The 22,093-nt window shown below is 48.7% G+C and overlaps 1 protein-coding gene and 1 long non-coding RNA gene across 4 annotated transcripts in view; one reads left to right on the top strand and one right to left on the bottom strand.

Annotated features, from left to right (window-relative positions):
- Positions 1-2,163: 2,163 nt before the first annotated feature.
- Positions 2,164-3,964, top strand: LOC309358057. The gene is made up of 2 exons (XR_014163317.1): positions 2,164-2,248; positions 3,825-3,964. It is a non-coding gene; the product is annotated as an uncharacterized lncRNA (long non-coding RNA).
- A 10,197-nt stretch (positions 3,965-14,161) lies between these two features.
- SPNS3 (SPNS lysolipid transporter 3, sphingosine-1-phosphate (putative)) overlaps positions 14,162-22,093 on the bottom strand; it is a 32,076-nt gene continuing 24,144 nt past the window's right edge. For 2 of the 3 annotated variants that reach the window (XM_081890459.1, XM_081890460.1), the window contains 4 exons: positions 20,820-20,918; positions 19,295-19,484; positions 18,264-18,354; positions 14,162-14,969 (listed from right to left, as the gene is read on the bottom strand). In XM_081890459.1, the coding sequence (XP_081746585.1) occupies positions 18,275-18,354; positions 19,295-19,484; positions 20,820-20,918 (369 nt within the window). In that variant the 3' untranslated portion in view covers positions 14,162-14,969; positions 18,264-18,274. The remainder of the gene's footprint in view (positions 14,970-18,263; positions 18,355-19,294; positions 19,485-20,819; positions 20,919-22,093) is intronic. The other variant, XM_081890461.1, reaches the window with a different exon arrangement.

Genomic DNA, 22,093 nt, shown 5'->3' with positions numbered 1-22,093 from the left:
CACAAATAACCCAGAGGTGCATTTTAAGTAAAAGAACACATTCTACTCATGTAAAAACACGCTGATTCCTGGACCATCTTTGGGCCAGATTGAGAAGGCTATTGGGCCACATCCGGCCCCTGGGCCTTAGGTTGCCTACCCCTGCTTTAGGGGATGTGTGCTTGGTTTAAATCAGCCTTTCTCAACCTGTGGGTTCCCGGTTTTTGTTGAACTACAACTCCCATCACCCCTAGCTAGCAAGGCCAGAGCTCAGGGATGATGGGAGTTGTAGTCCAACAACATCTGGGGACCCACAGGTTGAGAACCTCTGGTTTAAATGCATGCTGTGTATGCAGTCTAACGCTCTTCTCCAGAGTTAGTAAGCTCCCAAATACGCAGAAACTAGTACTTGTTTTGGGTTGGTCCACTCTAAATCTGATAATCCTTGGAGCTGACATTTGAAGGAATCTGTATCATTTGATTTCCAAGCATAAATAAGCACCATCTTCTAGGGGCTTTCAGGCTCGAACTCTAAAGGATAGACATGAAACAGAGTATTTTTGCCACTCCTGGCCCTTTCCTGGCGGGAAACATCTGTACCGTGCTAACAGGCCTGGCTACATGCCCTCAGAGAGAAGCAATTTACACTTCTGCCAATGGGCCTTTAGCAACTAAATTAATTAAGCTAATGGATACTTATTGAAAAAACGTCTACATGCCTGAAAGGGGGAAAGCAGGCATAAATAACAGAACAGGAATCTGTGGGATGACATTGTGTGGGGATGGCCATAATTCATCAGCTAATTAAAGCACTTTCTATCAAAACTTTGAGTAGAAGATACTCAGCCTTTTCAGAACTTAAACACCATTTCTACAAGCAAAAGGAGGTATTTTCTGGTGGGGGGAGTCAATCACACACCAGCAATTTCAGGTTACATCATTATAGATTAAATTATTATTACTATTTATTAAATTTGTATATCGCCCTTCATCTGAAGAAGAAGAAGAGTTTGGATTTAATATCCCGCTTTATCACTACCCGAAGGAGTCTCAAAGCGGCTCACTATCTCCTTTCCCTTCCTCCCCCACAACTAACACTCTGTGAGGTGAGTGGGGCTGAGAGACTTCAGAGAAGTGTGACTAGCCCAAGGTCACCCAGCAGCTGCGTGTGGAGGAGCGGGGAATCGAACCCGGTTCACCAGATTACGAGTCTACCACTCTTAACCACTACACCAAGCTGGCTCTCATAGGGCAGTCCACAACATAAAAAGGAGAACAGGTCTGGTGCAGCAAAGTTAATTTTCCCTAAAGAACAAACACTTTGCAACAAGGACAGTGACGGGAAGTGTTATGTATTGAAGTTCTCACCCTGGCCACCAGGAGTATTGTGTATGTAGTTTTCACTCAGGTCCACATCAGTTATTTTAGGCGGGAAACCCTGGGTTGTTGTTGCTACAATGTTGACAGCCAGCTGCCTATAAAAGCAGGCTGGCTGAGCTGTTTGCTGTTCAGTTTTCTGTTCCAGCTTACAAAATAAAGAGCCGCTTTGGAGAAATCGCTGTGTTGTCTGCCATGTCTACCCACTATTCTACAGGAAGGGTGGAATAGTCCTGGCTTTGAAACAACGTCATCTAACATCCCAGCAAACGAATCGGAATGAAAGTTCATTAAATGGCCAATGCTGTCTAGTCTCCCTGCAAAGCAAATCAGGATGAACGCTCAATAAAGGCTATCTGGAAGCACCCTCTGGTCAACACTTTTGTGCTGGCTGCACAAAGCCACACCTTCCTTCCTTGAGGCAGGGGTTTGCATGGTGTTGATTGGCTAGCCCTTGTGTCCATCATGAAGCCACCCGCCCACCCCATATCATCTCAGAGCATTAAGATGGTAATAAAACACAAAGCAAACATTTGAGCAAACCTGGAGGAACTTGGGGGTGGGGGGAAGCAGCAGACAGCTCTACTGGCACATGGGAAAGGTGACGAGGGGGACCAGAGACTCTATGAGACTTATTACAGGAGCAAAGTCATGGGGATTAGGAGAAGTCATTCCACATAACAGAAAGATCCACCATTGCCTCTAGGGTTGCCAAGTCAGGAGCATCTCAAACCCTTGTGATGTCACAAGAGGCCCCTGATGATGTCACAGGGAAGGACTCTGGAGATGGAGGTTAATTGGGAGAATGGAGCAGAGGAGGATAGACCCCCACACCCAGAGTTTATTTGCTATAATTTGCAGCGAACTCCTACAAAGCTGAAGCTTGCAAGCTGTGTGCAGTCTTCTTAATATGTTGTTGTTGCTGTGACTCTTGCCCACCTGGCAATTCAAGCCCTCCACCTGCCCCCTGGTCGGTGGCCGGGCAAACCTAGAAAATTCAGGTCAGACCTGGAGGTCTGGCAACCCTAATTAGCTCCTATTTGTATCAAAGGCAGATTTAGGGCAGCATGACCGGTTGCCCCACACAGGGCTCCCAGCTGAGGGGGCGCCTTTCCTACTCTTTCCCAAAGCCTAGTAAGTACACTGGTACCTCGGGTTAAGTACTTAATTCGTTCCGGAGGTCTGTTCTTAACCTGAAACTGTTCTTAACCTGAAGCACCACTTTAGCTAATGGGGCCTCCTGCTGCCACTGCGCCACCAGAGCATGATTTCTGTTCTCATCCTGAAGCAAAATTCTTAACCCGAGGTACTATTTCTGGGTTAGCGGATTCTGTAACCTGAAGCGTATGTAACCCGAGGTACCACTGTACTTGCTTTAGGAAGGCGGTGTGAGGGCTCTGACAGGGTCCTGGAGTCCTCCCTTCTCCATCCCTGTAAGTACTTGTCCAGCTTTGGGAAGTGGCACCTTCCCAGAGCCCAGTGCCTTGCTTACCCAACTTTGGGAAGGCAGCATGAGGGTTGGGGGCGGGCATCAAATTTCAGCCTTGCACAGGGTGCCATATTACCAAGGTCCACCCCTGTTTGTATGAAGTGTAAGACTTCTGCCCACACACTTCCAGACATTTCTTTGCTTAAGGACTAGGAACATGAGTGATGGTTGTTTTCTAAAGCAGTGGTTTAGACCACAACGCCACCCACTCAGCACCACTGAGCCTCCTGGGCTTGCTGATCGGAAGGTTGGCGGTTTGAATCCGGGCAACGGGGTGAGCTCCTGTTGCTCTGTCCCAGCTTCTGCCAACCAGCAGTTTGAAAGCACACCAGTGCAAGTAGATAAATAGGTACCGCTGCAGCAGGAAGGTAAACAGTGTTTCTATTCATCACATTGTGCCAGAAGTGGTTTAGTCATGCTGGCCACATGACCCGGAAAGCTGTCTGTGGACAAACACCAGCTCCCTCAGCCTGAAAACGAGATGAGCGCCGCAACCCCATAGTTGCCTTTGACTGGACTTAACTGTGCAGAGGTCCTTTACCTTTTTTAGAACAAGCCAGCCATGGTTCTCCTCATGCTGAATTCTGCACCTGATATTAGAATCAGCGCATCAGAAAACACTCTTTGTGTTCTTCTCCAAAGTGCCTGGAAGGGCATTCCTGGATGCAGGTCCTTGACCATAAGCCCTGTTGAACACAGCGGGGCTTTCTTCTGAGTAAAACATGCATGCAGTCGCAAGACTGACAGTCCAAAGAAAGGCATCTTGCCGGATCCAAATAGGGCTATGCTGAAATATTTATGCACACCCTAAATAATAGATTGGGTAATGGCAAAAAAAGAGAGACATCTCATTTTATGTACGTCTTTGCTGTCATGTTTCATTTTTAGCACTGGAGCAGGCACAATAGTTTACGGAATGTAACAACTACACCCCCATCCGAAGCAAAAAATAATAATCCCCCCCCCTCTCCTTTTTTAGTGTCCATCTTTTCAGCTTTTGTTATTCCTCATCCTAAGGGGAAGAACCACACAGCTGGGTCCAGAAGCTCAATCGGTCAACGTCAGCATTTGCCTCACGTCTTATTTGTGGACACCTCTGCAATTAAATTCTCCAGATCATCTGCTCCATTTTGCATTATGTTGACCCACTTTCCGGCTGTTCGTTAATAGCGTTTGTTGTGCGGAAATAACGTTTGTTGTGCAAAGCGTGCATGAAAAAAGGGGCCCAGGCCTCACACACTACCAGGGGACTAGCACAACACCTAAAGGTAAAGGGACCCCTGACCATTAGGTCCAGTCGTGACCAACTCTGGGGTTGCGGCGCTCATCTCGCTTTATTGGCCGAGGGAGCCGGCGTACAGCTTCCGGGTCATGTGGCCAGCATGACTAAGCCGCTTCTGGCGAACCAGAGCAGCGCACAGAAACGCTGTTTACCTTCCCGCTGGAGTGGTACCTATTTATCTACTTGCACTTTGACATGCTTTCGAACTGCTAGGTTGGCAGGAGCAGGGACCGAGCAACGGGAGCTCAGCCCATCACAGGGATTCGAACTGCCGACCTTCTGATTGGCAAGTCCTAGGCTCTGTGGTTTAACCCACAGCACCACCCGCATCCCAGCACATCACCTAGGAACCTCCAAATTTGGTACAGAGGAGTCCTAAGACAGAGGTGAGGCAATTCCAGGTGTGCAGGGTCAGTACTGCTCTCTGTGTGATCCCACCAACCTGGTGCAAAAATCACACGCTCAAGAGGTAGATCATTATGAGCCCAGGAATTTGTTTTGAGTATTAGAACTGGGTGGAACTCTCCATCCTTCTGCTCCGAAATCCACTCCTGGTTACCCCAGGCATTCTTCATTTCAGAGGCTTACCAGAATGATACCTCCACCTCTGCAAATTTGTCATTTTGGTGCACAATTTTGCCTAATATGCACACTTTTGCAAAGTCGTTTCCCGTAAAAGAACGCATTCTTCTGTTATTTTCATGAATGGATGCATTTAAACACGTGCGCATTTCCCCCCTATGCACTTCTTGAATGGAGAACTGCCTTGTGAAATTCAGAGAAGTAAAAAATTTCAACGGGTTGCTGTGTTTCGATCCCTGGATTGTTCTGGAAAGGGCAAGTTGGACAAGTTTGCCTTTCAAGGTTCAATTTCTCTCTCACTGCTCCCTGCCAGTTCACAATGGGCTGCCCTGCCCTGCGGTTCTGTTGAAATCCCCCTCCTCACCCCCTAGAGCTATTTAGCTGGAGAGGGAGAGGAAGTGGAATGGAGTATCACAGATGGGGGCAAGGCTGGCTGCTGGAACCCTGAGCACTCCACGCTACAACATTTTGCTGCAGGGCCCATCCTGGTGTGAGCTTATAAAAGGGACCAGCTACCAAATTCTCGTCACTTACCCCCCAGCCATTACTCCTCCTTTAAATCATTTCTCTCCCCACCCACACCTTTAAGCCTCCACAATGTTTCACTTGGTCTGTGATTATGCCATTCCTGACGGTTGCAACAATAATCCCCCAAATTCATTGCACTGAACCTCTCAGGGTTCCTTTCAAGAACTGCGCCTTAATGAAACCATGTAGGTTTGTTCCGTATTGCAGACTCCTGGTGGTTTCCTAATAGCCAAGTTGCTCCAGCATTAGCGTCGCCGAGTTCCTTTTGTCCTCACGGTCTGATTATGCCTGCTAAGACATTACAGCAATTTTTAAAAGCAGGTTTGATGCCTCTGTGGGGAAAAGAGAGAGAGAGCAAGAACACTCCTGAGCGCCACCAAAATGAACAACTCTCTGCATGACATTGAAAGGCAAAGGTATTTCAAAGGGAGGGAAAAGAAAGTGTTCTCATCAAGTGTGTAGCAGTTTTCAGGATCAGAGCAACCCACGAAATCTCTGGAAGCAAATAAATTAGGGTGTTGGTATTTTGACATTTGAAAGGGGGAAGAGATATAGACTAGTCAGGAGACTTCCAGCAGAGTTCAGGCTTCTAAGCTCAGTTCTCTGTCTAGTTGGAGCAAACATTATTGCTTGCCTAGGGAGACTGGATATTTTCAATAGGAGGGCCTGAAGACATGCACATCACCAAAGAAGAGAGACAGGGAGAAATGCATTACACACACCCACACACCCAAAAAATTAGATCACAAAGGATGTTGTTCTTTAGGCATGGAATTTGCACGAGTTGGTTTAAATAAATAGATGCACATTAAAACAAATTGGGATGCGGGTGGCGCTGTGGGTTAAACCACAGAGCCTAGGACTTGCTGATCAGAAAGTCGGTGGTTCGAATCCCCGTGACGGGGTGAGCTCCCATTGCTCGGTCCCTGCTCCTGCCAACCTAGCAGTTCAAAAGCACGTGAAAGTGCAAGTACCGCTCCGGCGGGAAGGTAAACAGCATTTCCATGCGCTGCTCTGGTTCGCCAGAAGCGGCTTAGTCATGCTGGCCACATGACCCGGAAGCTGTACGCCGGCTCCCTTGGCCAATAAAGCGAGATGAGCGCCACAACCCCAGAGTCGGCCACGACTGGACTTAGTGATCAGGGGTCCCTTTACCTTTTAAAACAAATTGCCTATTGAATTGTGAATAGCCTTCCAAGGATTTAGGGGTATTTTAAACTGAAAAGCAGCCTCGAAGGCTGGATTCAGGTGAAGAAAATCAACATGGAAGGAAATGCTTCATCCGTCACTTTCTTGCCATTGCAGACTTTTGCATCTTTCCCCATATACATAGAAGGGCCATAAGGAGAATGGAATTATTATTATTATTAATTTTCCAAGTGGAGCAGGGGAGAGTGGTGGGAGTTTAATTGCAAAAAAAGGGGGGCAGTGGGGAAAGGGTCAAGAGTACCATCTCTTAATGCTGCTTCTCAATTCAAACTGGCAGGTTTCAGAGGTCCCATCTCCTCCCCCCCCCCCATTTCAGGTGGCATCCCTAACAAGTGGCTATTCAACCTCTGCTTAAAAACCTCTGAGTTCCACCACCTTCCAAGGGAGTCCGTCCCACTGTCTAACAGCTCTTACTGATGTTTAGTTGGAATCTCCTTTCCTGTAACTTGAAGTCATTAGTTTGTGTCCTATCCTCAGGAGCAGGAGAAAACAAGCTTTCACCATCTTCCACGTGACAGCCCTTAAGATATTTGAAGATGGCTAGCCTATCTCCTCTCCGTCTCCTCTTTTCCAGGCTAAACATACTCAGCTCCCTTAACTGTTCCTCATAAGGCTTTGCTTCCAGACCCTTAATCATCTTGGTCTGCCCTCCATATAAATGGAATAAACAAATGATTTGTCTACCAGGAGGAATCCGCTGAGAAGGTTAGATCTGTGCCTTTAAACAGAGCACCATGTGCCATTTTCCCATCTAAGCCCAGCTGCCAGTTCTGATTACACAGAGCATTTCTTGAAAGAGAAACATTTTCCAGTAATCTCGCCAACCGTCACACCTTTTCTGGCATATACAGGTCACTTTTAGGTAGCAGTTCAATCTGCCAAGGTCTTTCTCATTCATGCAGTGGGATAGATAGTTGTCATTACCACCTTCCGCCTTTTGAGGGCCTAACTAGACGTTTCAGGGGATGCGTGGTGGCTGCCAGCATCTACTGAAAGAAGACTAACAAATGTGTATTTATTACCTGCTCCACGAGCTAATTGTGGAGAAAAGACCTAGGTGACCTTAAGCACACACGAGGGTTGCAGAAATACCCATTTGCAGGTAGCTGTGGGTGGCCCAGCTTGGACACAGCAGAGAGAAGGACCCAAATTATCTCATCTGTTGCTTTGATATCTTCCTTTCCCTGGAGCCAAGTTCCATCACTGGAGCAGTTATTGGCAAGATTCCTGGGGATTTTAGGAAGGAGTTCAATTAAGTGGCAGCAGAGTATGTTCACAGCAAGAGAGCTGAATTCATACCCTTCCTCTCTTTATCCTCACCCACTCTGCTGCCTGCTCTGTACTCTGTACCAGGGACCTGCCCTCTTGCTCTTACACCGTAGCATGCCAAGAATCTGAATGTTGTACAGAGGATGGCATCAGTGGTACGGTCACCTCTGAGGCAGAGATGAGAAGAGCCCATCATTTTTTGGGAGGGGAAGGAAACAACCCCCACCTCATCTGCAGAGCTGAAGGCCAGTGGATTTGTGCAGTTAATTAATTGCCAATTGATGTTTACATAGCGGCAGGGATAATATCGACAAAAATATTTATGAATTGCAGTGCGAAGACTACTCCATGCGAAGAGCAATAGATTTCAAGAACAAATATAAATATGGATTAAACAGCTGAAGATTGGGTTAAAAACAGTGGATTAACCTCAGGCACCTCAAGCTTTACCCAGAGATGAAAGATTGACAGCACTCCTGAAAGATGTTCTGTTCTAGTTTAGCAGATCACCCGAGAGGGAGGAGGAATAGCAACTGAGTACCTCACCAGAAACCCTTTGCTGTCTGTCTGTCTGTCTGTCTGGGCTTATCATAGAATTGTAGGGCCATCTCATCCAACTCTCTGTGGTGCAGCTAAAGTATCCACAACAGGTGGCCATTCAAATGCTGCTTAGAAACCCTCCAAGGAAGGAGAGTCCACCACCTCTCGTGGGAGTCTGTTCCACTGTCGAACAGCTCTTACTGTCAGAAAGTTTTCCCAAATGTTTAGTCCAAATCTCCTTTCTGGTAACTTGGGATCCATTGGTCCTAGCTTCCAGAGCAGGAGAAAACAAGCTTGCTCCATCTTCTATGTGACAGCCTTTTGGATACATGAAGATGGCTATCATATCTCATCTCAATCTCCTCTTTTCCAGGCTAAGCATACCCAGCTCCCTCAACTGTTCCTCCTAAGGCTTAGTTTCCAGACCCTTGATCATCTTGGAATCCCTCTTCTGCACATGTTCCGGCTTGTCTTTATCCTTCTTAAATTGTGGTACCCAGAACTGGATACAGTACTCCAGATGTGTTCTGACCAATGCAGCATAGAGCATTACTATTACTATTACGTCTAAACCACTGAGCCTCTTGAGCTTGCCAATCAGAAGGTCAGCGGTTCGAATCTCCGCAACAGGGTGAGCTCCCGTTGCTTGGTCCCAGCTCCTGCCAACCTAGCAGTTCAAAAGCACGCCCCCCCCCCAAAAAGTGCAAGTAGATAAATAGGTACCGCTCTGGCAGGAAGGTAAATGGCATTTCCATGCGCTCCAGCCTTCATCACAGTGTTCTGTTGCGCCAGAAGCGGCTTAGTCATGCTGGCCACATGACCTGGAAAAACTGTCTGCGGATAAACGCCGGCTTCCTCGGCCTGTAAAGCGAGAGGAGCGCCACAACCCCAGAGTCGTCTGCGACTGGACTTAACTGTCAGGGGTCCTTTACCTTTACCTTTACCTATTACTTCCCTTGATCTGGACACTAGACTTCTGTTGATGCAGCCTAGAATAGTAGTAGTTTAATTTGTTCCATCACATTGTTGACTCATATTAAGCTTGTGGTCCGCTAAGACCCAAAAAACTTTTTTACATGTACTACTGACAAGCCAGGTGTCCCCAACTTATATTGGTGTAGCTGGTCATTCCTGCTGGTAGCTTCAAGAACACTGTCCAACCATCTCATCCTCTGTCGTCCCCTTCTCCTTGTGCCCTCCATCTTTCCCAACATCAGGGTCTTTTCCAGGGAGTCTTCTCTTCTCATGAGGTGGCCAAAGTATTGGAGCCTCAGTTTCACGATCTGTCCTTCCAGTGAGCATTCAGGGCTGATTTCCTTCAGAATGGATTGGTTTGATCTTCTTGCAGTCCACGGGACTCTCAAGAGTCTCCTCCAGCACCATAATTCAAAAGCATCAATTCTTCGGCAATCAGCCTTCTTTATGGTCCAGCTCTCACTTCCATACATCACTAATGACTCCATGATACTTGATCCCAGCTTTGTCCCCATTCTCCTCCTGAGGAGTTCTCTCTGCTGAGTTCTACAAGGACAACACTGAGACTCAGGAGAAGGAAGCTGACAGGCCGGTCCACTCCCTGGGCTGGTTGTACCTACGTACGAAGACAGGCAGGTGGGAGCTGGCTGGAGGCAGACCATGATGGTGGGACAGTGTCCTATTTAATGGACCGATCTCCACTGTCTACAGGGTATCAGGTTGGGGGAGAATTCTCTTGACATCTCCCTACCCTGCTCTAAGAAGCATGGATGGGAGATTATTATTTTTTTAAAGCACAGAACCTGAAGCATGCAAGGAATTAGCCAAGTGGCAGGATGAAATACGATCTGGGCTTCATTCCTATAGATAGCCTGGCACACAAGGGGCAGAACGTGTGCGTAAGGGTTTGGTAATTGCCTCGGAAGATGGCATTCTGCCAAGCTCACTTCGCTCGTTCATCTCCAGGCATTCTGAGGGCTGCACTGCATAGCTGGGGAATGGAATCCTGATTTGTGCCGGGAGGCCGATCTATACTAAGGTGCTGTAAATGCAGGCAAATGGAGAGTGGTCCACAGGGCATTTTGCTTATTTGGTAGGTGTTCCCGGCCCAATTGCTGGTGGCACATTAATACTCAGGAGGGGGGTGGATTGCAAAATGTTAATTAAAAGCAAAGAAACCTCAGGGGGTTGCACCAAATTGCTTGGGGCGGGGAGAAGAGGGAGATGCAGCTGGAAAGGCTGCCAGGAACAACAAACGAGGAATGGGTAAAATCAATCTGTTGCCAGCTGAAATATACTCGGAGTCGAGAGTGGATTTCATGCTCTTTATTCAGCTCATAGTGGTGAGGAGGAATGGAAGTTCCCCCAGAATGTCTGCTTTATATACATTCTTTACACAATGGGCCCCACGTGATTGGCTAATTCGGGGGTTCTCCTGTAGGCCAATCAGGTTGCGGGTTCACTTCCACCTGGAGCTGGATTGGGTGGCTCCTGTGGACCAATCAGACTGCTGCATTCTGGATCCTATTGTTCTAGGACCAATCAGACTGCTGCATTTTGGATCCTATTCAACTCAGTATATAACACCAGCCCAAGCCAATTGCACATGTGCTTCACTCCTAAGTCCATCCCATTTTTGGCATCAGCATATTTAAATAGTATCTCTCAACACATGATTTTTAAAAACATATATGTACGTAAAACAATGTCTGGAGGGCAACAGCTTCCCCTTTTATGAGGACAGTTTGGGCTCTGGGTAGCGAGTTCCAGTTTCAGAATTTAGGAGCCACCACTGAAAAGGCTCTCCTACAAGGTACTTGCTTTCTCTCAAGATATTAGGTGATGGGGAGTCTCGGGAAAAGGGTGTCCTTCTAATTTAAGGAACAACTGCTTCCTGGTTTACTGATCAAAAAGCCTTTTAGCTGATTAATCTGACTGACTAAATGAGAGACCCTGATAACCCAAAGGAAGGGAACCCATATGGGGAAGATGCACAGAGCATCTGCCTTGCAAGCAGAGGTTCCCAGGTTCAAATCCCGGCCTCTCCAGGTAGGACTGAGAAAGATTTCCTGCCTGAAAGCCTAGAGAGCTGCTGCCAGTCAGTGTAGACAGTACAGAGCCAGATGGACCATAGGTCTGAGCTGGGATGAGGCAGCTTCCTGCACTCCTGTGCAGAGCATGCTTATCCTGGGATGGGGGCACCATATTGCTAAATGTGACTCTTTTGAACGCAGCTGGTTCAGGGGAGCTACCTCGCCTCTTTCAGAAAGGAGCCGGCAGACACTGTCTGTAAGCATTCAAGGGCCCGTGGCTGAGCTATTTGGGAAGAAGGAATGGCAAGATAATTGAAATCTTCACCTGTTCTGGGCAGCTATTAAGCGACCCCGCAGGGAGCTCCTTTAATTAGCCGCGCCGCAGTACCTAATTCAGTGGAGACCCTCAACGAGCTCCTTAATCAGGCCTCCACAAACAACGCAGAGGAACAGCACACTTCTGGGAAAGCTCCTGCCCGACTTTATCCTTTCCAGGCACAGAAGGCAACGGGCTTTCGACCCAAATGCGGTTGCAAGCTCAGCTGTTTCCCACTGCTGTCCCAGTAGCCCTCCTCTGCCTCGGCCCAGCGAGAGACACAGCAAGACGGGGACATGTTGTGAGTACAAGAGTTGCCTTGGCCCAGTATACCTGAAGGAGTGTCTCCACCCCCATCATTCAGCCCGGACACTGAGGACCAGCTCCAAGGGACTTCTGGCGGTTCCCTCACTGCGAGAAGTGAGGTTGCAGGGAACCAGGCAGAGGGCCTTCTCGGTAGTGGCGCCCACCCTGTGGAACGCCCTCCCATCAAATGTCAAGGAAATAAACAACTATCTGTCTTTTAAAAGACATCTGAAGGCAGCCCTGTTTAGGGAAGTTTTTAACATTTAATGTTTTATAACAACAACAATCTTTATTACGGTCCAGAGACCCAACAAATCGTTACAAAGCAATACACAATTCATACAGCCTACCTCCAGGTTAAACAAGCATTTTGTTCAGAATATAGGGATCATTGGTTCTTGCAACCACCGATAGGAACTTTGCCACTGCTAATGTTCTAGCATTTGTCCGGTCTTCCAACAGGAACCTGACACAGTGAGCCTCTGATTTTCCTGGGAAAGGTACCAGCAAGGGTAGGATCAGTTCAGCCCTGGCTTGCTCATATTTTGCACAATGCAACAAAATATGTTTTATGGAATCGATGTCTTGAGCACAATGTTTTATCGTGTCTTTAATATTCTGTTGGGAGCCGCCCAGAGTGGCTGGGGAGGCCCGGTCAGATGGGCAGGGTATAAGTAATACATTGTTGTTGTTGCTGCTGCTGCTGCAGGAGGGTGGACAGCTCTTCTGAGGAAAGGTGGGGTATAAATGCAATCTTACCTTATTCAGATCTGACCAGCTAGTTCCTTACAGAATCAGAGTAGAGAAAAGGCAGAAGAAAAGTATTTACATGTTAATCCACAGCAATTTTTTCGCTCTTGTTAATTTCGGACCCAATAAATGGATCTTCTAGTGTCAGATAGGCAGGGGAATAAGAATAAGAATAATCCTCCGTCTCACTTTAGTTGGGCTAGCTGCCTGACAATTTAAACCAGATGTGGGGAACTTTTGGCCCTTTAGGGCACATTTAAAGCACATCTCCTCCCAGCTTGCAAAGGATCCCTGGGAAACTGTAGTTCATTCAGGGGGCTGGGAATTATACTTCTGTGAGGGGTAACCAACAGTTCCCAAATTTGGAAGAGGCGACTGTGTTAAATGATTGATGTGTCTGCAGCTGCAGATTAATTTCCAGGCACCTTGCATGCACCTTGCTGTGATTTACCAACACCAAAAAAAGAGAGAGGAGAATACAGTTTGCAGAGGGAAGGAGACAGCCAGGCCCATTTGCAGATATCTCATGAAACAGCTGCCAGTGGCGTAGCGTGGGTTGTCAGCACCCGGGGCAAGGCAAGTAATTTGCGCCCCCTAACCCATGGATTTTAGCACTCGAGTGCGAGCGCGCGCCCCCCCCCAGATGTTGCGCCCGGTGCGGCCGGCCCCCCCTGCACCCCCCACGCTACGCCACTGACAGCTGCCCCTCTGCACTTTTGTGTCACAGCTTAGTGCAGCACGCACCAATTTGGAGGATTTCCTCTTGACCGACTGATCTCCTGTCAGCCTTCCAGACGGGAGGATTTTACCTGTACCTGCCAGGGTCGCTCCAGGTCAGGGGCAGCGATTTGGGCAGAGAGAAGCAAGCAGATTAAAGGCAAAAATGAGGTGGGTGGGTGTGTTGAGGATCCCATTTTGCTCAGCTAAAGAGAGCTTTCAGGAAAAGGTGCTGCCGGATATCGAAAGCTGCGTCCCTTCCTCATGTTGTGCGTAAGTGCAATGCAGAAGGTAACATGGGGAAACAGCCAGTCTTTTTTCACAAAGAGGGTCTCCGTGGGACAACTGCTTCATTCCTGAGCCTCAGGACCCAGGACAGGATGAACCAATGGTCTTACTCAGTGTAAGGCAGCTTCCTTGTTCCTAATGAACAAGGTGGGTTCCCACGAGGCAAGACACAGCAATAACAGCAAGTCCCTTTATTGAACTACAGTCATATCTCATGTTACGTTAGCTTCATATTACATTTTTTAAGTTTGCATCCCTAGCTAACAGGACCAGTGGTCAGGGATGATGGGAATTGTAGTCCCAAAAACATCTGGAGGGCCGAGTTTGCCTATGCCTGGAATAGATTCATGAAATTAACATGGGAAACTTGCTTGAAAAAAATGTTTAGATCAGGCAAAACTGCATGCAGTAATGTATTGGGAGAAATGCAAACTATAACGCTGGGAAAATTTCACGGGGACTTTTTAAAATAAAATAAAAAACACAAACTAATGCAGAAATGTGAGTAATGTGAAAAAAAGCAAGAAACCGAAACTGACACGATTCATCCCTAGTCCATACAAGATAGGACCAGAGCGCACAGAAGAGTTTTTTCCAAAGGGGCAGTGAGGAAAGGTCATAGTTTTGTCACGTTGTAAATGCAGCCGAGACGCGATGTCAAATTTGGGCAGCGATGGAACGTGAAGAGTCCAAAGAAAAACCAACAAGTTGGACCGAGGATTCGTCTAGCTTGGCACTTTATATGCTTCCCAAGTAGGAGATTAATTCTACTGGAAGTGGTAGAAGGGATCCTTACTGTTCTTTGCTAATCTCTCCAAGGTGTTGGGCAAAGGGCTGTCCCAGGCTTTGTACCCAAGCTCTGTTCAACTCAAAGCCCCAGGGTTGAACCTGGAAACTTCTCTGTGCAATGCATGCGCTTGGCTCCTGAAACACAACCCACTCCCCCAAGAAGGAGCTGCCATATACCAAGTAAATTTAGACGGGAAGCTGGCACATCTTACTTCCACTGGTTATGTTTTCTGGAGGAAGTTGTCACTTGAACAGCTCAGCTATGTTCCTGGCTCCCGGAGCCACCAGATTCCTTGGCAGCTTCGGAGACGGTGATGGCGGGTGGCCATGTGATTTGCAGCCCACTTTGAATGTCACGCTCCAAAGTCAGTCCCAAAAGCTTCCCCCGCCCCTCACCAGATGGAGGTTGTGTTGATAAGCGTTCATGCCTCTCCTTCCCTGATGAGAGCATGTTTGCGAAGGGCAGGAGGCAGCTCTATGACACAGGAAGCTCCCCTTGGACTTCTCCTTCATGCCGGACGTAACTCTCGTTTTCTGTGCCTGCAAAACCAAAAGACCCCATGTTAGGAAAGACATCACTTTGAGAAAGTCTACGCTGCTGTTTCTTAAAACAGGGGTGGGCAAGGGTGGAGGAAGGGGGGTGCGGTGGGTGCTGTCCGCCCCGGGTGTCACCACTGAGGAGAGTGACAAAATGCCGGGCGGCACTCACCACGGGCCTGCAACGCACCCAAGCCATGTGTCTCTTCTGGGAGTGACACGGTGGCTTGGGCACCTGCAGGCCCAAACAGTCCACCCGCTGCCTCCGCCCCCAGCTGTAGGGTGGCTGAGTGGGAGAAGGCAGGCAGTGTGCGGAGGTCCCATGGTGCGCCTCGCCCCTGGGCAGCCGCCCCAGCGGCTTCCTCCACCACTGGGGACGGACGGGGCACCTTCAACCCCAGAGCTGCTGCTGGGCCACAATCTCCCATCCTCCTCTCTGGCCACTGGCAATCCTGACTGGGGCTTGAAAAGCCTCCAAGTGTCCCTATTTTCCAGGGACAGTCCCAGATTTACAGAAGCCCAGTTTCTGATTTGATCCCCATCATTCAGCCCAGACACTGAGATCCAGTGCTGAGCCTTCTGGCGGTTCCCTCATTGCGAGAAGTGAGGTTACAGGGAACCAGACAAAGGGCCTTCTCGGTAGTGGCACCCACCCTGTGGAACACCTTCCCTTCAGATATGAAGGAAATAAGCAGCTATCCTATCTTTAAAAGACATCTGAAGGCAGCCCTGTTTAGGGAAGTTTTTAATATTTAATGCTGTATTGTTTTTAACACTCGATTGGGAGCCGCCCAGAGTGGCTGGGAAAACTCAGCCAGATGGGCGGGGTATAAGTAATAAATTATTATTATTATTATTATTATTATTATTATTATTATTATTACAGAATGTCCTGCTTTTCCTTAGGACACCCCTATTTTCATCAGATAAATGTTGGAGGTTATGGAGTTATGTGACTCCCAAGCCAAGGAGTTAAGTAGCTATACAACTTTTAGAATATATCTGAAGGCAGCCCTGTATTAGGGAAGCTTTTATAAAAACTGTTTTAAATTGGAAGCCGCCCAGAGTGGCTGGGGCAACCCTGTCAGATGGGTGAGGTATAAAGAATGAAATTATTATTAGTATTATTATGGAATAGAATGTCCCTATTATCATCAGAGAACTGTTGGAGGGTATGGGTTTATGGGGTTCAGCATCCTGGGGGGCGCACCAGGTTCCTCATTCTTGCTTTAAAACCTCTTCCCTTTGGAAGCTTTCATGAAAAGACTTATTTAGCTCCTTTCCTGGAATGCCTTCGATATATTCCGAACACACTTTTCAGCGGGAGTTTAAGAGAGGAGAATGTCCTCCTGGGGATTCCCGAAACTGCTTGATAAGGAGAGCGCCAAAAGCTGGTGGGTTTCGTTCACGCTGCGGTTGTCAAATTAGCATCTCCTAGCGAGAAAGCTAATATTATCTCCTGTTACTTCTGCTGCAAAGGGGCTGCTCTGCTCATATCTTCTAGAAGAATGTAAGGAGACCCTTGCTGGATCAGGCCGGTGGCCCACCTAGTCCAGCATCCTAGCCCATCAGGGGCCAACCATATATGCCTGTGGGAAGCCCACAATTAGGATTCGAACACAAGAGCACTCTCCCCTTCTGCTTTTTCCAACAACTGGTATACAGAAGCATACTGCCTTGGAGGCCACGACGCCAACTGCTAGGGGCCGAGCCCAGCTGGGGTTCCCCAATATATTTGGGAAGGGGCTGAGGCCCCCCAACGTCAAAAAAATCAGGGGGCAGAGGAGGCCAATTGCGAAGCCAAGCGCTGAGAGGCAGGTGGCAATGGCAGGAGGAGGAGCTCTGTGTACAACAGAGGATAACAAGGGTGGATGAAGAGGCCATGGAGCAGGGCCCTCCCGCTCAACCTCCCCAACTCAGAGCCAGTACCCTCTGTTGAGACTCTTGCTCAGGAAGTCTCACAGCTGCCCCCTTACTTGGCTCAGGGTGAGGAGATCGGGGCTTCATATGCCCAGGGAGGCCATTTTTCCACCTGAGGAGAGGAGGTGGCACAGACTGAGCTGCCAGCGGGGGAGCAGCGTCAGACCTTGTCTCTGAGACAACAGCAGCACATCAAGAGTCAGGAGTAAACCCAGCCCCCAAGAAGGAGCACAAACCTTTGGGAACCTTTTTCTTCTTTATATTACTGCCAGCAGATGGAGACTCAATTGCTGGAAACTCTGCGAGTAAAATATTCGCTTATTTGCAAAGCTAGGTGTCTGTGATTTATTCTAGCCTAAGTAGTTTCGTGGGGAATGCTTGTTTAAAGGTGGGTGAGGGCAGATGTGAAGCCAACCAAGTTTTAATATGCTTGGTAGCAATCACCACTGTGCTAACTATGCTAAGAGATAGTAAAACTCTCTCCTCGAAACCTCTTTATTCAACACGCACAAGTTAAGGTCGGGTTGTCTATCGGGCATGCATGTATTTGAGTAGCTGGACAATCTCTGTTTAAAAGCATGATGGGCAGGGAGGGCTGATTCTCGGAACAACTTCACACTCCTGTGCAGTCTCAGCTCCCAGCTTCTGATCTGTATCTCTGGCCTTGTCCCTAACCTTGAAGTTCCTTTCCTCGTGCTTTGATCCTTGCTGCATCTCTGGGCTTTTTCCTGCTCTTCACTCATTTCTGAACCTGCACTGCAATAAAGCCTGGCTACTTGACATGCAAGAAAGGGCACTTGCCATCATTCTTGGGCAGGAGACTGGGACAGGTGTAGCTTAAAGCAAGTCGTCCAAATCCTTTCCTCTACAACTTTTGCCCTAATCTGCACCATCAGACCCACAGGGGACTTGAAACCACCTAACGCTGGGCTTATATTTATTAGAACTTCCCAGGCTTTCCTCCTATGAGCCACAGGAACGGCAGAGGTGCAAAGCAGATGGGTGACCTCAAATGACAAGACCATGGGTAGGCAAACTAAGGCCCGGGGGCCAGATGCGGCCCAATCGCCTTCTCAATCCGGCCCACAGATGGTTCAGGAATCAGCATGTTTTTACATGAGTAGAATGTGTGCTCTTATTTAAAATGCATATCTGGGTTATTTGTGGGGCATAGGAATTTGTTCATTATTATTTTTCCAAAATATAGTCCGGTTCCCCACAAGGTTTGAGGGACAGTGGACTGGCCCCCTGCTGAAAAAGTTTGCTGACCCCTGAGCAAGACCATGTAATAATGTTCAGCGAACTACAGTTCCCATGGTAGGAGTTGGGTATATTTAGCCTGGAAAAGAGAAGACTGAGAGAAGATACAATAGACACCTTCAAATATCTCAAGGGGTATCACATGGAGGATGGAGCAAGCTTGTTTTCTCATTCTCTGGAGGGTAGGCCTCGAACCAATGGCTTCCAGCTACAAGGAAGGAAATGCTGATTTAACATCAGGAAGAACTTTCTGACAGTCAGAGCTGTTTGACAGTGGAACGGTCTGGCCCAGGACAGCGGCGGAGGAAGCTGCTCGGGCGCCTGGGGCGGCGTGCCCAGGAAGAAGAAGAGTAGAAGAGGAGTTTGGATTTGATATCCCACTTTATCACTACCATGAGGAGTCTCAAAGCGGCTAACATTCTCCTTTCTCTTCCTCCCCCACAACAAACACTCTGTGAGGTGAGTGGGGCTGAGAGACTTCAGAGAAGTGTGACTAGCCCAAGGTCACCCAGCAGCTGCATGTGGAGGAGCAGAGATGCGAACCCGGTTCACCAGATTACGAGTCCACCGCTCTTAACCACTACACCACACATAGAGGCAGGGCGAGGGCAGGGCGAGTGACCCATATGGGCAGGGTGCACCGCGGGGCCTCCGGAGTCTGCCTGCCTCCTCCCACTCAGCCGCCCTACAGCTGAGGAGGAGGCAGCGGGCGGACCATTTAGACAGCATGGAGCCTGTGTGTGCCCAAGCCACCGCATCTCTCCCAGGAGAGACGCGTGGCTCAAGGGCACTGCAGGCCCCGCGGTGAGCGCCTCCCGGCATTTTGTCACCCTCCTCAGTCATGACACCTGGGGCTGTCCGCACCCACTGCACCCCACTTCCTCCGCCCCTGCCCTGGGAGGCTGTAGACTCTCCTTCCTTGCAGGTGTTTAAGCAGAGGTTGAGTGGCCACCAGTCATGGATGCCTTAGCTGAGATCCCCACATTGCAGGGGGTTGGACTGGATGGCATTTGAGGTCCCTTCCAACTCTGCAATTCTATGACACTACGGTTCAGCTGGAAAGGTCAGACTGGCAAAAAATGATGGCCAAAGCCAGGGCGATGCTTGCAATACAGATGTGCTGAGCCCAAGGGTCAGAGTTACTGTACCTTTGACTGGCGGTGGGGCTGGAGGCGCGGCTTCCAGCCGATCTTCTTTGATCCGGAGGGCGGTCAGGAGGAAGCAGCCTCCCCCAAGAGCACCGACAAAGCAGCATAGGACAAAGCTGTACTGCAGGCTCCGGAAGGACGCGAGGTAGGAAGAAGCCCCTGCCTGTCGCTTCTGGATTTCACTGGAGATCTGGAGGGGGAAGGTGATTTTTTACTCTGTTTATTGCATTTATGCCCCACCCTCTTCCTCTAAGGAGCTCAAGGTGACATCCATGGTTCTTCCTCTCCCCATTTAATCCCCACAGCAACCCTAGGTCAAGAGGCAGTGACCGCCCCCCTGCCAGCTCACCCAGTGAGCTTCAGAGCCAAGTGGGGGATTTGAACCCCGTTCAGTCTGACCGTGTTGTTTTCTCTGGTTGCTTTTGGTCTTGACCTCAGCCTGCCCTGAGGCTTCCTGGGCTCTAACACAGATGAAGCAAAAATTCTGGGATGCATAAACTGATGCGTTTGATGGCCTGACTGGTGCCAGCCCTCTGGTGGCCAAAGCTGGGACTTTAGTTCTTCCAAGGCAAGGAAATGGGTAAAGATGTCATTTTCTCTTGTTTTTTTCTGTCCTAAGGTCAGTCCTCCACATTTCCACTTTGCAGATTTATTTATTTTTTTAAAAAGTCCTCATGAGAATTCATTTACATTTTAGTGCAGATTTTTGCTAATATACATATGCTTCTGTGCAATTTTGCCTAAGACGCACATTTCCGCAGAGCATTTTCTCTAATGTAATGCATATTTGTCTGCTGTCTTCAAAAATATGTGCATTTTTATGCATGCTCAACCTCATTATATGCCCATTAATTGGCCAGAGAACTGATTTGCAAAATTAAGTCTAGCCTAAGTATTTTTGGGGGGAGATGCTTGTTTAAAGGATAATTTCTAATTTTGAAGCATAGAAGAATTGTGTTTTCAAAAGTGCAAATTAGGGAGTCGGACACGACTAAACGACAACAACAACCTTTAAATGCAAACGGTATTGAATTTCTCCCCGTAACCCTATTCAAGACCATTTGGTTCTTGAGGGACCAACAGGAGCTTGGCTATCTGTGTAAAACTCACTTTGTTTCTTATTAGTCTGAGTAAATTGGCTAATATATTAGCAGTGGTGCAGGTGGTCTTGGACCTCTGATGGCTTTCCTACATCTGATCCTTTGGTCTTCATCCACTTAGCTCTCTACCTGACCAGCTGACCATCTTTCGACTGCCTATCTGCCTCTGGTCCTAGGTTAGTTCCCTTATCTGTTTTCCTGATTTCCTGCCTGTCTCGGATTATGCCTTCTGCCTCTGGTCCATTTGAACATTGTCAGGACCAAGAACCTGCCATGAAATGAAGCCCCAAGCGCAACACCTCTTCACTCACAGTGCAAAGAGTTTCTATGCACTTGTAAAATGAGATCACTTTGTACCGTTTCCCACCAAGGGGCGGGGGGGACTTCAGCCCACCCCCACCTCTAAAGCTGCCCATATAACTTACAATTCCAATGAGATAGGGGCTTCCGGCATCACCAAACAAATGACTAACAAAAATCTGTACAGACAGTGCGGTGGATTGGCATGTTGGTTTCACGACATACTGAAAAGTCAAAGGGAAAAGACCCAATGGTCAAGGTAAGTAGGAAGTAGGAAAGACCAGCTAGATGTGCTTGAGCAAGCCAGCAGTAAATCACACTGTGCAAGTCGGGGTTAACTCTTTATCAGCAAAACACAATTGATGCAGGAGTGTCAGGCCTAATAAGCATAGCAACTCATCTCCGGCAGGTCTTGCCCCTGTGAAGCAGTTGTTGAGACTGAAGGTCCTCCCCTCCACACAGCTGCCTAGGTCCTCTCCTCTCCAGGGTTTTCCCCAAGCAATCGGAGACTGTGCCTCCATGAAGCCAACCTCTCCTCCACCCCTTTCATGCCTCTTCTGCTTCTGTGATACTGGGGGGCAGGAGGGGAGCCTGTCACAGCAGGAGGGGCAGCCACCTGTGACTCTCCACCAACCTGACTCCTCTTGGCCTCTCTCTTCTTCTGCTTCAGCTACTGCCTCTGCTTCTGGACTTCTCTCTGCCACAGACTCTTCCTGCTCACTCAGCCCTGTTGCCTCTTCAGTTTCCAACACCTCCTCCCTCCTTCTCCCTCTGACCACCACCAGTCCCCGAGTTCTGAGCCTTCTTCCCTTGGGGGTTCCCCAGCCGGTCCTCCAGCTTTTCCTCTGCATCCAACCAGGCTGTAATGCCTACATGAGGAAGCAGGCTGTGGTTGCCATATCAGTGCTTCTAACGTGGGCCTTGCCTTCCTAGCAACATACTGCTGGTATCTGGGTTGCTAGCAGATATGCCAGCCCTACCACAGAGACTCGGGACATGGGTGGTGCTGTGGGTTAAACCACAGAGCCTAGGGCTTGCCGATCAGAAGGTCAGCGGTTCGAATCCCCGCGACGGGGTGAGCTCCCATTGCTCAGTCCCTGCTCCTGCCAACCTGACCCGGAAGCTGTACGCCGGCTCCCTCAGCCAATAAAGCGAGATGAGCGCCGCAACCCCAGAGTCGGCCACGACTGGACCTAATGGTCAGGGGTCCCTTTACCTTTACCACAGAGACTCACTACACAATTTCCTAGGTGTGCCTGGCTTTGCACTGCAAACGTCTGAAAGTGAGAGAGCACTTCTGAATGGTGGCCACACATCCAAGTCTACAAGGACAGTCCTCTAGCCGAAGACATCCTCTTGCACGTACTTACCTGGGAGCAAGCCCCATTCAACACGGAAG

Source organism: Podarcis melisellensis (genome assembly GCF_964234715.1).
Source record: "Podarcis melisellensis genome assembly, chromosome: 15".
Lineage (NCBI taxonomy): Eukaryota > Metazoa > Chordata > Lepidosauria > Squamata > Lacertidae > Podarcis > Podarcis melisellensis.
Note: the sequence above shows the minus strand (reverse complement) of the source record. Positions and strands in the feature narration are given on the sequence as shown.